Source organism: Danio aesculapii, chromosome 14 (genome assembly GCF_903798145.1).
Source record: "Danio aesculapii chromosome 14, fDanAes4.1, whole genome shotgun sequence".
NCBI lineage: Eukaryota > Metazoa > Chordata > Actinopteri > Cypriniformes > Danionidae > Danio > Danio aesculapii.
The window spans coordinates 12341862-12359990 of record NC_079448.1 but is presented as its reverse complement, the minus strand read 5'-3'; the positions used below and the strand labels follow the sequence as shown (position 1 = coordinate 12359990).

At 34.8% G+C, this 18129-nt stretch overlaps 2 protein-coding genes across 2 annotated transcripts in view; both read right to left on the bottom strand.

Moving 5' to 3' along the window:
* Window positions 1–5029: 5029 nt before the first annotated feature.
* rab33a (RAB33A, member RAS oncogene family) lies at window positions 5030–9549 on the bottom strand. The gene is made up of 2 exons (XM_056471796.1): window positions 8846–9549; window positions 5030–6792 (listed from the first exon to the last, which is right to left on the bottom strand). Exons 1-2 carry the CDS (start codon window positions 9107–9109, stop codon window positions 6346–6348), a joined length of 711 nt encoding a protein of 236 aa, XP_056327771.1. The 5' UTR covers window positions 9110–9549; the 3' UTR covers window positions 5030–6345.
* A 2082-nt stretch (window positions 9550–11631) lies between these two features.
* The window catches only part of si:ch211-159i8.4 (immunoglobulin superfamily member 10), a 31932-nt gene continuing 25434 nt past the window's right edge, over window positions 11632–18129 (bottom strand). Inside the window, exon 7 of the mRNA XM_056471761.1 lies at window positions 11632–13782. Within this exon, the coding sequence (XP_056327736.1) occupies window positions 11874–13782 (1909 nt within the window). The 3' untranslated portion in view covers window positions 11632–11873. The remainder of the gene's footprint in view (window positions 13783–18129) is intronic.

Sequence of the window (18129 nt, the reverse complement as noted above, 5' to 3'; positions counted from 1 at the left end):
TCCAGCACGCCACACTGTGTTCAATAAAGGACATGACATAAACGAACAAGAGATGGTAAATGATTTCATGCAATTTAGTTTAGTTAAATATATTATTTAAAAAGTGCTTATAAATCGATGATATAACATTCTAACATACACATACCCATGTTAAAGCTATCTTTTCATTGATTACAATGAATGTATAAGATGTATTATGCATTATGATGTATAAGTTACCAGTTAAAGGTATACTGTAGCTCACCCAAAACTGAAAATAATGTCACCATGTACTCAACCTTCACTTGTCAGAAACCTGTTGGAGTTTTTTTCTTCTGTTGAACACAAAAGAAGATATTTTGAAGAATGTTGGAAAGCAGCAACCACTGACTTTCATAGTATAGGCCTACTTTGTTCGAACTATTATTGGCAATGACATTTAGAACATCAAAATTTAGAGCCAATTGAGTAAATGAGTAGGCTTACATTTTCATTTTCGGGTGAACTATAAACAAGAAATTTCATTTGATAGTCCAAAAACAAAAATGTTTTTGAATACACTCTGTTGACAAATTGACCATTAAATGAGCTGGGGGATGGGGTTCTCTTCAATAGTTGAGTTGGTGTTGTCCTTTTAGGCTATTTTTCCAGAAACCGTTTTGCCTGTTTTTCATGCGCCTTGCCTTAGTTTCTTTTCTTGTCTTGCTTATCTTATGGCAATACCCGTGGATTTACTTTGTGTTTTGGCTGCACTTGGATCCTGTTCTATAACACTTTTCTATCCACCACACATCAGCGACCTCAATGTTGATTGTGGAAATCTGGACAAAACATTTGAAACCTGAAGACTTGGCCTAGTAATTTCATTTACAAGTTCTTAAACTTTGAAATACTAACAATGTCCTAAAACTAACTAGCAATGTTCTAAATTGTATTAAAGCATGATAGTAAAATTCAGATTTTAAATTCACATGCATGTAAATAGCATGTTAGCAACTTGCTGAAATGTCAATAACTTACTCAAAGGCTAGCAACTTGCTAATTCATGCGAAAAACATGCTAACAAAATTCTAACTCATGCTAACAACAGATTAATAATTGAGTATTGTTATACTATTTTAGGAACCTTGTTGTGTGTGTTTATCTGTTAGTGATACTATAGTTCTTTGCAACTTTGCCATGGTAGCTTGTTCAGGACTCCCTGGTAAAAGATATATTGTATCTCAGTGGAAACTGGTTAAATAAGTAACTAAGAAGTAAGTAAATATGTTAAATAAATAAATAAATAAATAAATAAAGCAACATGCCTAAACTTGCTAGCAATTAATATATACATTTTGTAAACCCAAAAAAGTGACATGGCTATTAATTCCAATAATTTTGGTCACGTATTATGTGATGCAAACAATTTTTTTTGACTATTCCATCACTTTTGAATTGAAATAATAGTTTAATATTATATATTGTTCTTCTTGTTATTCCTAAGGAACACATTTAACTAAAGTGTAATTTCATTTTTTAAATTATTCTGTGCCTATTCTGTGAATGTGAACCCTAGTCTAATACAATCTATAGCCTCTATTTATTTGAACATAACTGATTACTAAGCACTCTATGTAAGATTTATTACGCCCTTTCCCAGTCGTTTATATTTAGTACAATGAAAAATGAGACCTTCCACATACTCAAAATCCATGTTTAACTCCTCTCTGCATTGCAAATGTATCTATTTTTGTATTTATAACAGCAGGAAGATTATCATAGCATGCAGTCTTTTTGTCCTCTATTACTCTTCTTAATAACTTAATGAATTATTATACTTTTTAGCAAGATTTTAACCCTTGTGCACTGTTTAAATGTATTATCCTTTTGTTGTGTTAGGGATGAAAACATCCACTGAATTAAACCGCTGTAAAAATTCATCAGATCCATTTATTTTTTTCAAATATTTGTGCATAAATCTGTTAATCAACCTCAGACCTGATCAAAACTACTAAATATTTTTACAAATTACAGGACTTTAACTCTTTAATTGACAAGTTCACAATTGATGTCACTGATTTAGTGAGAAAAAACACAAAATTAGGTATTTTCAATATAAAAAGTAATTGTGGACTGGACTTTTTTTTTTTTTACCTTTTATCACAGTCTTGGACACGTGAACGATTAGTAACAGCATTGGTTTTGATGCATTGTTAGATTAAAAATTTTTCTTCCTAATTTACTGTTGGTGGGTGTTTTTGCCCCATTCACTTCCATTACAACCACGTTTGATGGTGCACAAATACAGTCTTTTTTTTTGTTTACTCCATGTTCCGAGAGCTGAGATGCATATTTTGATATTCTCAGACACATCAAGGTAAGTGCACAAAGGTCACTCCGACACACTCACATACACACACACTTTAATTTGCTGTCATACTCCATATAAAATCCAGAAACTTTTTTGCACAAGCCTATCTAAAATGTTAATGGTGCTAACTGATGATGAACAGTAAAAAATACTAACTTTACTTCTTCCCAACAGGGAAAACCATCAACAATCAAAAATGTATGATTATATTATGTCATGGTTTTGCAATAAAAAAATGTGGTTATAATGGAAGTAAATGGGGCACAAATAGCCACCAGCAGTAAAGTGCTTAAGTCACTTCACTGGCTTCACCCCAGTGGATGAAAAATCACCCCAGTGGAGCCCCAGTAACTGCTGATGTTTTCAAGCATTTCCCAGAGAATAAAAGGCTCTGTGTTTCAGGATATGTGCGATTTAATTTGGTGCTCAAAATCAAACATACATACTTCAACATCTCACACAGCACACAATGGCACAAAACAAGACGAATCATAAGGCTTAAATCTCTTGAGCGGATATAAGGCTAACACTGTTGAAACCAGAGAATTCTCTTATGAATTGGACAGTATTTGAAACCACACACACAAAAAAACTGCAACTTCTACCGTAATAAAACTGAAATAATAAAACAGAATATACAGTAGATAGAGAAAAAAGAACAAAGTCACACCAAATTCCTCCATAATTTACTGTAAAATTTTCACATTATCATATTATGAATTCCTTCAATGCCATCTTTCTTTGTTATGTTAATTGAATTCTTTTCTGGTCCTTATGAAGATGAATCTAACAATCAGTAGCCTGCTCGAATATTTTGTTTGTGCATTTGGAAGAACCACTTTAAGCTGGTGAAATATTGTGATGCTACAAAAAACTTTCCATACATTTATACTCGCCACATGGAAAGGAGCGTGTGATGAATTGTGAGTGTTATCAGATTAAACATTGGGTCATTATGTATTTAACGCTATCCGTCAGATTATGTTTCGATAGCTTCATAATTTGAATGAATTTAAGATATATCCATGCAGTTAGTGAGGGTTAATGTTAATGTTAATAATCTGTGCTGGCAAAAAAATATTTAAGGCAATGCAAACAATTAAAACTGCACAAATTTATCCAAAAATGAAAATTATTGTGGGATTTAGTCACTCTGCACTTGCTCTGAAAAGGTTTACTTTTCTTTCCCCTGCTAAAAACAAAAGATGATATTTTGAAGAATGTTACCCTGGTATCTGTTGATAATCATATTACACTGTAAAAAAAATGCTTGGTTCCATACAGTTCCCGAATGTTGAATACTTTTTACAAACTGTGGACAGTGGACAGAACATAAAAAATTAAGTTGTTCCAAAAAACCATAAGAATTGTGTTTTTCAACTAATTTTAAATAAGTATTATAAACAAGCAGCAAAAGTAATATGAGTGTATAAAAATCTGAAAATATGGAAGTCAATGGCTGCATGTTTTCATCATTCTTCAAAATATGTCGTTTTGTGTTCAAAAAAATTAAAGTAACCCATAAAGCTTTGGAAACACACGAGAGTGAGCAATTTATAAATGCATTTTCATTTTTGGATGAACTATTTCTTTAAGCTCTAAGCTTTAATCTCATGGCAATTCATAACTATTTAAGATTTGTGCCTAATTGTTAAATATTCTTGTTTTGGTACAATTTGTTCACCATTCAGTGACTGATATATTTGGGAAAGGGCTCTCTTTGTAAAAATCTTATTGTGCAAATGTATATGAATAGCTACTTATTCACCATATAACATACAATAGTTTGAATTTTCAGTTGCTTATGACTAAAATAGTCAGACCATCAGCTAATAATATTCTATTGTACTCTAATCGATATCTGAACTTGATTGCGATCTGATGGATGAATACGAATAAATGTGTGACAGAACCATCCATTTAAAAAAAAGTCACGATTTTTATAACCTTACTTTTAAGTGGTATTTTGCAGATCTTGTGTGCCCTGAATTAATCACGAAAGATCAAAAAGTATAGAGGAAATCCCTTGCAAACATGTCAAGGTCACATTTTTGATTAAGGAAATGAAGCATATTATAGTGCCATTGAGGTTATTTGCACTCTGACATTGTTTTATGGCAATTTAACAGACTTTCCAACCAGAAATCCTCAAAGTGCATCTAAAGATTTTACTTTAAATGGGTGTTTTTGGATTTTTTAAAACTGATGATTGACATTATATCTTAATTACTGTAGCCATGTTTATATATATATATATATATATACACACACACACACACACACACACACACACACACACACACACACACACACAGTTGAAGTCCTCCTGAATTATTAGCCCCCTGTTTATTTATCCCTAAATTTCTGTTTAACGGAGAGAAGATTTTTTTTTTTTTATCTTTGTCATGATGACAGTAAATAATATATTACTAGATATTTTTCAAGACATTTCTATACAGCTTAAAATGACATTAAGAGGCTTAATTAGGTTAATTAGGTTTAACTAGGCAGGTTAGGGTAATTAGGCAAATTATTGTATAATGATGGTTTGTTCTGTAGACTATCGAAAAAAAAAAAAAAATAGCTTAAAGGGGCTAATAATTTTGACCTTAAAATGGTTTTTAAAAAATTAAAAAGTTTTTTTTTTTCCAGCTTAAAACATATTATCAGACATACAGTAAACATGTCTTTGCTCTGTTAAACATAATTTGGAAAACATTTTAAAAAGAAAAAAGAATTCAAAGGGGGGCTAATAATTCTGACTTCAACTGTATATTTATTTTTTTATTTTTTCAGTGTGGGGGGATTAGGGGGTTTCTCTGGAATGATTTCATAACTTTGTTTTCCTATAAATGTCTGACAACATTTGTTCAAATTACATTACAATGATTTACAGCATTTTTCTGATAGTGATATCTTGCCAGAATAGCAAAGGATTATAATATACTATAACAGAATTTTTAAGTGGTCAGAATTTTTTCCATAGCTGTATGTATATGTACAGCATGTATGCATATACAGTGGTGGAAATAAGTTCCGGCAGCTGGCATAAGATGGCAGGTTAAAGATGACTCTCATGTGTAGAATGAAGTCAGCTCAGGTGTGATTTGTTCCACAGATTTTAACAGTGTAAAAATCTTGGTGTTCTTTGGGTTTCGTCTATCTAAACTGATCTTTACTTTGTATTTTCTACTGGATTCACATCAGGTAATTGGCTGGGCCATTCTACAGCTTGATTTTCTTTTTCTGAAACCATTTGAGAGTTTCCTTGGCTATGTTTTGGATCACTGTCTTGCTGACATGTCCATCATGGTTTATCTTAATCATCCTGGTCTTGTAGATGTTGGACTGAAACATCTGATATTATATTACAAAGACGAAGGGTTGCTGAATAACTTCTGAGAGATTTCAGCTGCTGTCTGGGCTTTCAGTGCCTTTTCACACCTCCCTTTCTTCATGTGTTCAATACTTTTTTTCCTACCAGATAACTTAATTTGTAAACTAATTAGATTTCTTTTCTTTTCATATATGTAGTTTTTTGGTTGTTATCAACATCTGAGGAAAATTTCAAGTCAACAGCACTATTAGAAATATGTTTTCTGAGTAAAATTGTGGCATGTTGAATACTTATTTATTACATTACTGTATGAAACAGTAATGAAAACAAGAACTTTTCTTTCAATAAAGTAATCAATATTTGTGGAAAAAGTGTTAACTGCCAAGAAAATAATGTCCCAATGCACAAAACGGTCTAAAAAAAGGCATCGCTTCCTTTCAGCAAATCATGATTTCTCATCTCTTTGTTTTTATTTTGAGATGAAACGCGACCCCAACATGTTCTTGACAGGCTTTGTGGGATTTGCTTTTGAGTGCAACTAGAACACAAAAAAAGCACACTTACAGAAAAACCGAGAAAGTTCATGGAGCAGCTGTCATTAAGTAACTAAAATTAGTCGCAGGCACATTCTTGCATTGTAAATTATCAATGTTAGTAATTTCACAGTTTAAGGTCCTCAGCATGGGCAGTTACTCTTGGGGTCTGGTTGATGCGTCAGCCTCACTCTGCCATCTTCTCTCTCCACATCTCTGTAAATCAGGAACTTTTGGGCTTTTAGACGACATGCCAGGCACATGAAAATGGAGTCCACGTTCTGGCTTTCCTTGGGATCTTTGGCTGACGTTTCAAACAGTAGCATGTTATAGGCATCGGCAAACTTGAGGGCAGTGTTGGAAGGCACCTGGATCTGGTCAACTAGATCACATTTGTTGCCCACCAGAACACGAGGCACTGCCGATGACACCCCGTGACCGTTGCACTCCTGAATCCAGGTCTTTAGGTTCTGGAATGAGGCCATTTTAGTGACATCGTATACAAAAACGACAGCATGCACATTGCGGTAGTAGTGCTCAACCATGCTCTTTCGAAAGCGTTCCTGGCCTGCTGTGTCCCATACTTGTACCTGTTAAGAGAAAAAAAAGAAAGAAAACATCAGGGCTGAAGAAAAGTGACTCTGAAAGCTAAGAAATACATTTATTTAAATTATAAAGATAATTGATTATTTATTAATTGATCTTTTAAAATAAAAACGTATAAAAGTATAAGTTTTCAGTTCAAACCTCTGACCTTTATTTTAATTTACATTACTTTTAATGTCGTTTAAAAAAAACATTCATCAGAAAAGTAAACACCTCTCCAATATTTACATTTCAAGAGTTCACACTGCTGATGATTAATTATAAGCTTGTTTGGGATGCTGTCCCGGGAGAGAGCCCTGAGCTCATAAGATCCTCGAGTCCGGGGCTCCCTCCCGTTGCAAGGTGAGAGGGTAGTTTGAGCTCAGGTAGATCTCGAGAACTCCCCTGCTGTAGTAACCAATGAACAGGACGATGGAAGGAAACCGGGGAACCGGGGAAAAATGGAAACTCCGCACAGAAACGTCTGCTGGTTTGGTAAAGCCTGGAACTAAAGACGTTCCTGCTGTGAGGCAACAGTGCTAAGCACTGGGCCACCCTGTCACCCATCTAGAATAAGGAAGAGTATGGGGTGAATTTGTAGTAGCTTAGGAGTCGTCTCAATGAGTCGTCGGTTCATTGAAAATTCTATAATGCGGATCCAGCCGCTAGCAATCATAAGCACGTGATCCTCTCGAAATTAGTTTATAAATAAACTTCACTTAGTGATTTAGCAGACTGTTTAGTCCAAAGCAACTTACAATTTTTATTATATTATAAGGCAGATGTAAAACTTGCTCAAAAATAATAATTATTTATTAAAATACAAATACATTAGGGCTAAACAATATTGGAAAAATATGATATTACGATTTTTCTGCTATAAATATTGTGATATGAATACAGTTTCACAAGATTATTAGTTCTATTTGGCAATTGTCTGGGGAGTCTAACATTATTCAGGTGCAGTAATAACAGTGCAAGAAATGTTTTTCTTACTTTGCATTGTCTCGTTTCTAGTCCAAATATCTATTTTCTTAGATCAAGTAAAAATATTGTTTTATTTGCACCTTCATAAGAAATAACTCAAAATTAAGAGTTTTTCCTTAAAACGAGCAAAATGATCTGCCATTAGAGTAAGTAAAATAATCTTGTTTTCGTTTAGAATTTTTGTCTTGTTTCTAGACCAAATATCTACAATTCAAAGTAAGAAACATTTGTACAAATTGTTATACTTCCAAACACTATAATTTTTTTGTGCCCAAATGTTTTAAACTCTCCTGAAATGCTGGGTCACAGGCCTTAAAATCACATACAAATGATAAACCTTCACTATATTATAGTTAAACTTAGCAGTGATTTTATAAATCACTTGTGTTCTGTAGCTCCTTGTCAACTATAATTCAGACTTAGCATTGCATATCTTAATATCTCATAAAATGAATGGCAATGTTTTTAATCTATCTATCTATCTATCTATCTATCTATCTATCTATCTATCTATCTATCTATCTATCTCTCTCTCTCTCTCTCTCTCTCTCTCTCTCTTATATATATATATATATAGCTTTTATGCACATACACTTTTAAAAGTTTTTATATACCTGCAGGTTGTCATTTATTAATATACCAGCATAAGGTGCATCTGTAACATTATGATATATTAACTTTTATCTGATAATAACATTTTGGTGCAGCTAATGGAGAGTGTGGAAAGGGTAATGACCATCTTATACGAAGTAAAAACCAGTTACCATTTACCAAAACATTACATTACCATCCTAAGCAACAATAAAGGGCAGGTGTGACCAAAGCACTCGCATTTTTGTTTTTAATTTTCCACATGACATGTAATTTGATTCGCCTGTAATGAAAGCTATAAAACAGTGGTTTAGACGCAACATGCGATCAAAGAAACAGTAATGTTATTATTATTAAACGTTACTCAGAATGTAAACATTGAGCTTCCTCGTGATGCTGCTGTCACTGAAACACAATACAATCGTAGTACAACGAGATGTCGGCCTTCGGGGCGAGAGCAACCCCTACTATAAATCCCACCTTTATTTTCTCGCCCTCGATCTCCACCGCTTTCTCCCTGAAATCCACGCCGATGGTGGCTTCAGTCTTGCAGGGGAAGGCTCCGCCGGTGAAGCGGAAGGTTAAACAGGTCTTGCCCACATTTGAGTCCCCGATGACAATGATTTTAAAAATCCGCGTCTGCACGCTGTGATCCAGAGACGTGCTCAGGTCTAGAGACGACGTGAGGTTGGCATGGCGTGAGTTGGCAGTTCCGTCTCTGTTTTCTGGGAATTCATTTGCCATAACGGTGAAATGATGTGCCGAGCCTGGTGTTCACTGGTCCGGCGGTGATGATGGTGGTGATGGGGGAAGGGATGGCAGATCCACTCCCTTTGCAGATGCAGGGAGTTTACATAGCCCGACAAGTGTTTGCCAACTGATGTAGTTCATATACAAAGCAATTAAAAGCGGAATTAAAACTAGACTACATTTTCCCCTTGTTAAATAAACAAAACAACATGAGATTTAAAGGGATATAGTTCCCCCTCAAAATTATTATGAATTCTGTATTTGTTCGTTTTTGTTGTCAAATGGGTACTTGTATGAAGGATTTATTGCAGTGAAATGGCTATAAAATTAAGAGTTTTCGAAGAATCTTCAGGCAGCTCTTTTCCAGACACAAATTCTTCAACAAAGCACCAATAATCTTAAAACAGCTGTTCCTTTTGAGATCTTGGAGAAAGATAAACAATCTATAAATCTCTTGTTTCTTGAAAATTTCTAAACCAAGAAGCATTTTATAGACAAATAAAGAGTTTTGAAAGTGAACTTTCTTAAAACAAGAAAAATAATCTTATGGTAAATTGTTCACCCCACTGCTTATTTACATGTAGCTAGCTTGAAGTAAGAATTAACTTATTTTTTTCAGAAAGCAAGACATTTGTTACTTGTTTCTTGATTTAAAAAATTGAAAATAAAAAGAATTATATATATATATATATATATATATATATATATATATATATATATATATATATATATATATATATATATATATAATATATATGTGTGTAGTTTAGATGCAAAAACTTTAATGCCTTTAAACTTTAAAATAAGCAAGGAAAATAATTTAACAAAGGATAAACAAAGGAGGCTGAGAAAAATGTTAATTTTCAATGGATTTTCAGACGGCATTTACAGGTTTTTGCATCTAAACTGTATATATATATACATTTTTTTTTTTTTTGCAGTGTGGAAGACTGTGAAAGCTCCATATAATAGTGTATAGTGCAATGGTTTAAAATTTTTAATGGATCTTAAGATATGCTAGTAATGTTAGAGAACAGGGGTCATACATCCTCCCCCTCCCCCGAGGAAAATTTTGGTTATTATTAGGACTCCAGATGAAGACATTTGTGTATCCCATTAATGTTGTTATATATTTGTATGTTATGTGTCTATATAAAACCCCTATGTTGTTGTAACCCTGTGAAATTATTGTAACGATAATGATAAATACTTTATATAAATAATTTATATTATTTTATAATAGTAAAAACATAAAACTGCTGCTTCATATGACTCATAGTGCTCCATTTGACCATGATATGTTGGAAGTTGTCTGAACAGCCAAATGAAAGTTGCTCTGTACAGTTAATATTTTTGTTAATGTTCAAAATCGCTGCTGTTCAAAAGTAGTTTATCATTTAATTTAATGATTTATTCCAGTCATTTTAATGATGAATTTTCAGCTTCATTACTCCAGTCTTCAGAGCCACATGATCCTTCAGAAATCACTTAAATTATTATTATTATTATTATTCATGGTTATACACACAAAAAGTAATGAATAAATACAACTTTAACATTTTTTACATTTAATAAACGTCGCCTTGATGAACAGAATAATTTTCTTTAAAAAAAGCATGAAAAAAAAACTGACCCCAAATTTTTGACCGGTAGTGTATATAAACATATCGTTATAAACAGTGGTTTGGGTTGGTTTTAAAAACTTGAAACGAAAAACAAATTAAATATAATTATTTATTTGCCTATTTTGTTTTTTTTGTGTTATTTTTATGCCCATATCGAAATCTGATATGGAAATATGAACAAATTGCATATATGACACACTAGTTCATATTTGGAATTTACATATATAAAATATGGTATATATGAAACATTCATTTATTCATTTTCTTTTCGGCTTAGTCCCTTTATTAATCCGGGGTCGCCACAGCGAAATGAACCGCCAGCATTTGTTTTACGCAGCGGATGCCCTTCCAGCTGCAACCCATCTCTGGGGAACACACATACACTCTCATTCACACACACATAAGGACAATTTTAGTTTACCCAATTCAACTGTGCCACATGTCTTTGGACTTGTGGTGAAAACCGGAGCACCTGGAAGAAACCCACGCAAACGCGGGGAGAACATCCAAACTCCACACAGAAATGCCACTGACCCAGCCGAGGCTCGAACCAGCGACCATCTTGCTGTGAGGTGACAGGACTACCTACTGCACCACCACGTCACCCCTATATGCAACATGTTTTTCATATATGTGAAATCCAAATATGAATGTGTGTGTCATACAATATGTAATTTACATATATTGCCATATCAGATTTCTATATGGGTGTACAGCTTCCACAAGGCAACTTTTGTATCATGATACATGACCACATTCTGCTCTGACAAGCCATTTAAAAAAATCATCATACAGAATATATCTGAAAAATTGCAGACACTCTGGAATGTTTTATGTACAGTACAAGTTATGTGTGTATATGTATATGGTTCTGTTTTATATATATATATGTGGAATATATAAATATGTACAAACAAATTTTTCATAAATTAAATACAGATTACTAAAGAAATCTCATCCTTGGGTCACTGAATGGGCAGAAACAAACTAACACCCATTGTTGGTGGAAAAGTACTCTTTAACAACATTGCTGGGGGTATTGTACATACAGTTTATTTTAGAAAGCTACCTGTTCATTTTCTTTTAATTGTTAAGCTTAATGCTACTTGGCCGATAGGATTTCAGTATGCTGCTCAGATCACTTGAAGGTATGTTGCTTTGAAGTCTGTTCCCAAGGCATTTCTAGCATTACATTTATAAATCCCTGAGTTCATGAGGCCTGGGTCCTGAATGACCAAACTTCCCTCTTCAGTCATGTGAATTCCACCTGGTGTTGTGAAGCGATTATTAGGTACAAGCGTGGTACGTCCAGGAAGAGTCCAAGAAATGTCTGGTTTAGGTATGCCAGCAGCAATACAGTTCAAAACCACAGGAGAGCCCTTGTTAACTCTAGTTATTGAAGGTGGAGCATGAGTGATTTGAGGCGGAAACACCATGATACTCACTGGATAGGACAAGGTTGATAATCCAAATGTATTTTTGGCTTTGCAGGTATACGTTCCTCTGTCAAGTTTGGAAGTTTCTTTTATTTGAAGTGTGCCATTAGATAAATACAGTACTCTTCCAATAGCCTGAGGCTTGTCTAAGACCAGGCCATTAGGAAGAGTCCAGGTAATTGTTGCCTGAGGATAACCATCAGCATTGCATGGCATATTTAGTGTCTGCCCAAATGAAATTTTCATTGTAGCAGCTGTACTTCTAATCTGAGGCTTCTGTCCAAGTTCTAAAGAATAGCGCTTTTCTGCTAGTCCAGCAACATTTTTGGCCAGGCATCGATATACACCTTTGTCAATGACACCTGGCAGCATAATGTGTAAAGTTCCGTTTTCCATGTAGTGAGTGAACCGATGAAGCTTCATTCCTGGATTCAGCACTGTTCCATTGGGTAGAATCCAGAGAATCTCTGGCTTTGGTTTTCCTGTTACACGACATTCCAGAAAGATGTCATCTCCATCTGGTTTGAGAGGAAGAACCTCAATGTTTGGCACCGTAAAACTTGGCTTTTCAGCAAGTGATGCAACTTCCAGGTCAATCACTAGGCTTGCTTCCCCCAAGTAATTCTTGGCTATGCACAGAAACCGACCTTCATCGGTCTTTCGAATGCCCCTCAATTCAAGAGTACCATTTTTGTGAACTTGGAATCTGCCTCCCAAATATGGAGTAGGTAGAGACATGCCATAAGGTGTGGTCCAGGTGATCTGTGGATCAGGCATTCCCTCTGCCTTGCAGTCTAGCAGAAGGGTCTGGAAATACACAGCTAAAACTTTGCTTACAGATTGCCCACTTTGTCTGTTGATTTGCGGTTTTTTAACCTCAACTAGGAGATTTACATTCCCAATGTTTGCTCCAGCAGGGTTCTGTGCCACACAAGCATACTTTCCCTGGTCAGTCAAAGTCAGTTTTTTTATGATTAGAGTCCCATCATTTAGAATTTGGTATTTGACCGAAGATGAGGTAATTATCTCATTCCTTGGTGATATCCAGATAATTGTATGTGGTAGAACACCTGGAGCATCACACTTTATTTGGGTTGATTGCCCAAATGGGACCCGAAGGGTTTCCGGTTCTTTAGTGGATAATTGGGGTGGGGTTGTCATCACTTGGACACTTACTTTCATTGCGTCCTCTCCCAGTGTATTCTTAGCGTAGCATGTATAATTGCCTTCATCCTTCTTTCCCATTTGTTGCAACAAAAGCGTACCATTCCCAAAGATGATATAGCGCCGGTTACGGGATCCATTGTCATCTGACTGAAGGGCATTGTTGATCATGGTGCCATCTGGGAGGCTCCATGAAACCTCAGGGTCTGGAAGGCCAGAGGCGATACAGTCCACTAGAAAGTTGTCTCCATTAGCAACTCTTTTATGTTGTGCCCCAGCGTTCTCAATCTTTGGGGGCCTCATGAGAACCTCTACTTGGAACAGTTCCATGTCCTCACCATTTGGTCTTTGGTACATGCACAAATAATTACCTCCATCTTTCTCAGTCAGTCTCAGAATCCTCAGAGTGCCGTTGGGAAAAGCAGTGATGTGTCTTTGTGGACTGAGAACAAAAAAGAGAAAAATTGTTTACATCTTATCTCATGACAGCTGAGCTCTTTCATAGTAATTACTTTCACAGTAATTGCTGTAATTGTAGAATAAAAGAGCTCACAGCCTTCCTTTTAAGTTACAGTGTCTGAACAGTGCTGTTTATTTTCCACGTCTTTTGTTTATTGTCCTATTATAAAAAATGAAACTTTTTTTACTTAGAATCGAACTTGGTCTATGTGAAATCTTTCTTTATTCAGACTTTGTACTAGCTCTTAGCTGCAGTTTTGGTCAAGGCCCAATCCCAATTCTATATTGTACCCTTATCCCTTCATATGAAACAACTAAGAAATGTGACACCACTACAACACCTGCACACGTCATTGTATGTCATCATGATCTCTTACTACATATGAGATCTACGATCTTCACTGCTGTAGTTATTCAAGTTGCTTTTTTTTTGGTATTTGTCTTCAGGAAGTCACTGAAGGCAATGATATCATGTTATCATAATGATCTAATGTGGCAATAAGGTCGTAACTATACTGTGCATTTACACCATGGCCATATACATCTATGTAAGCACACAAAAACAACTTTAACGTTATACCAGACACTGGTAACAAAGGTCATTCCCAGTCATTAGTCTTTCTGACAGGGTATTCGAATGTCATCGAGTGACAGAATGTTGTGGGACTGCTACATAGGAGTTATCATTAGAGATTATAGATAGCAAAATTTTGCAGTTTTTATTTTAGTGTTTTAAAAAAACATGACATGATAGTATAAAAACATATGCTTGTAAAAAAATACTAATTTGTGCATCTCCTTACTACCGTGTGCGCAATGCTGTCATTGTAGATGATGTATTCTGGCATATTTTCATACATCTTGGTTTCTACTGTGTTGTTCCTGAAAAATCTCAGTTTTGAGGGCTAACTAGCCCTTCCCCTTAGCCCTACACCTTCAAGGTAAAGATAATTGGGACACCCTCTACCCCTTCACGTGAACGCGCAAAATGAGGGCTAGCGGGAAAGGGGAGGTGCTAAGGGGTAGAATTGGGATTTGGGGGTTATTACCATGCTTACTTGTCAATCTGGGGTGCCTTTCCCAAAACCATCGTTAGCCAACTAAAGTCGCAAGCTCCGTCGTTACAACAATAGTTCGTTGATTTGCAGTTTCCCAAATCTATCACTCCAATGAACATTCGCAAACTGCGTCGCAAACTAGAGCACTTGAAACTACACTTCTGGAGCTGTAGTTAGAAACATAGTTCCTGGCTGTGTTCTATTCCTACTTTACCCCTATGCCCTATTCATTTAGAACATTCTAACATTCAAAGTTGGAATGATTAAAAATAAAAAAGCATTAAAGTCATCTCTCATACATCTCTCATACTATACATATATCTCAACTATTTTTACAGTTCAGTTTTAGCGATCTTCATGTTTACAATTGTGCTCCCTTCGCAGTGCACTTTGAAAACATTGATGTCAAACACAGCCTCATGGCAAAAGCTGTAGGTGACCTATTATTCAAAAGTGGAATTTATGATACGTCTCCAAAGCTTGTAAAAACATAGCATGTGTTAATGCTTTTCATTTATAGCAGGTTATTTATTTAGTATCTGTACTACATAGGACATGCGCCTGTTGGTTAGAACTTTCTGCTGTGGTTTACATGTGTCAAATTGTAAAAGTAGACTTTTCAAAAAAATAAAATAAAATAAATAAACAATATCCTACTTAGTAATAATAATAAAATCATCATCATCATCATCATCATCATTAATATTTTTATTGAAGTAGGATTTTTTAAATTTCCTAATAAATAATAAATATTAAATTTCATTTTATAATAAATAGCCTCATTGCTTATTTATTTATATGATTTATAGATGATATTAGAATACGTGGTTGCTTTTGAAAGTGATTTTATGTTTTAGATTAGAATATGAAATGTTCAACTCCTCAATAATATTAGTAAGGCAAACATAGGCCCTATATGTGCCGTTTACATATATTTCAATTATTATGGAAAACGAGTGCATGTTTTTACCAAAACTAATCTTTGATTTTATTTTAAATGCGTGTTTGTGTAAAACAATATAACTTGCACAAAGAAATGATGGGGTTCTTCTCTAAAGAACATGTTACTCCACCCCGTTTAGAGCATCATTATGGGCATTTTACGCAATAACTAACGTGGTTCAAGCGATGGATCTGCGACAGAGAAACTAGGGATTTTGGGAAACACTCGTCACTACATCGTTCTTTTCCCAAACGATGCATCGTACTATGATAGTTCAGCCGCGAGTTACATCGTTGTTTGGGAAACGCAACCCTGGATCCTTTATTTTAGAGTTGTGAGCCATTTAGGTAATGCCTTTCCAATTCCAATAACAATTTAAAATGTTTATAACATTTCTACTGAAATAAAATATATAGCTGCTTTTAATAGAAAATCTGAGTTTATGACAAATTTACAGGCTTACAAGTTTTACAGACAGAGAGAACAATACAAACATTTTCTCATGCAAATATTGGCAAAAAACATTGTCATATTCAATTGCTGGTTTCTTATTAAAATGTTGTAGATTAAGTCTAATTAAAAGATTATGAATAATCATATTTGTCAGAAGTTTAAATTTAAATTGTCCAACATTATACATTTTTGATGAATTATAGTACTAGGTATAATAATTGACAATCTAATGTTGTGCTTTTGTTATCGGATTTAAGTTGCCTGTTGTATAACTAAATAAGCATTAGAAGTAGACAAATTGCCCTTACACCACACTCTGTTACTGTATTGTCTGGATCAGCAGGGGTTGTTTGGGCTTTCCAGTCTGAGACAGACTTCTTGTTTAATTTACACCAGACATTGTTTAAATTGAACAAGTGATGAAGTTGGCCTGCTGTGAGTCCGAGAGCGTATGTCAGACGGCACGGTGTGAACAGTGAGAACCAATAATACCTCAAATGCGTATCATAATATAGATAAAATGACAGTAAAGTGGTGACGGCTTGACATAACTATCTCAATATAGGGTTGTTGTGAAAGGGAAAGATGTTCCACACATTATTAACATTAAAGCTACCAAGACGTAATCGTTATTCGGACCATTCATAAAAGACATACATTTTTGTCACATCATATTTACTTTTAAAGCTTCCATTTAGATTTTAGAATTAGGATTAGAATATCTGTTGTCATACAATATTTTATAAAAAATATTATCGTCTTTTGTAATATAGCCTATAAATGTGTTTGAGTTACTAGACTGCACTAAAGGTGCGGATCTAACTTTGTATGGAAAGAGGGAGAGTAATTTTTTTAACGGTTCAATAAACCCTTGAGTACTTTTTAAAAAATGTTGGTCACACTTTATTTTCATGGTCCGTTTGTTGAATTTGCGTTACACTACATGCCAACTAATTCTCATTAGATTATAAGTACTGTAGACTGTTAGGTTAGGGTTATGCTTAGTTTAAGTTGACAAGTACCTACAAAGTTTCTTACAGCCAGTTAAATGTCTGTTGAAGGAGCAGTATCTGCCGATATTAAGCATATTAGACAGATATCAGACAGTCTACTAATAGTCATATGAACCATCGAAATAAAGTATTACCAAATTTTTTAACAGATTTGTGTGTGTTGAGCATCAATGAAGACAATATTAGCACCTGTCAGCTATAACTGTGGGGAAAACTGGATAAATTTGAGCTTTTTTCAGCTAATTTCATCTTCTGGGTTTAAAATCATTTTTGGGGCGAGATCAAAATCAGTGACGTAGCGCCCATCTGCTAGTGGAGGGATGACGCATCAGTTTCTCATTATTATTCATAGCTCAGTTTTCTTAATTATTCACGACTGCATGTGTATGTGCTCTAAAGGCAAGGTAGACCTGTCAAGCTGTGAGATCGCAGCTGCTCACGGCATGCAGTATTTAGCCGTTCATGAAGGGTCGTATGTGTTTGTTTCCATGATCCATGGAGTTTGTTGCATGTTTTTTCCCCACAATGCTGTCAGTGCCGATACAGCAAAGCTGTTGGTTTGCAGTAAGCATTTTTGTCGGGAGAACTGTATGAGAATTGGAGAGTGGTGGTCTTTTATCAGTTGAGTTTCGTACCATTCAGACACATTGCCTATATCCGTGCTGCTGTGTACGCTCATGTTTAAAATCCTCCGGATTACCGGCAGGGCTAATGGTTGAAATAGATAGGGCTGCTTTTCAATCTGCATTCGGACCCGGGGATTGGGAAGGAGAAAAGTCCTTATTTTTAGTGTTTTTTTTTATAAAAATGATTATCTTAATGATATAACAAATTGTGATTATGTGTATATGAAATAATGAATA

Bases quoted from the DNA above. Each gene is read 5' to 3' on its own strand.
- rab33a (XM_056471796.1), bottom strand. From the start codon at position 9,109: ATGGCAAATGAATTCCCAGAAAACAGAGACGGAACTGCCAACTCACGC. The intron at 6,793-8,845 runs GTGGGATTTATA...TTCTCTTAACAG, and splicing joins TCGAGGGCGAGAAAATAAAG to GTACAAGTATGGGACACAGC.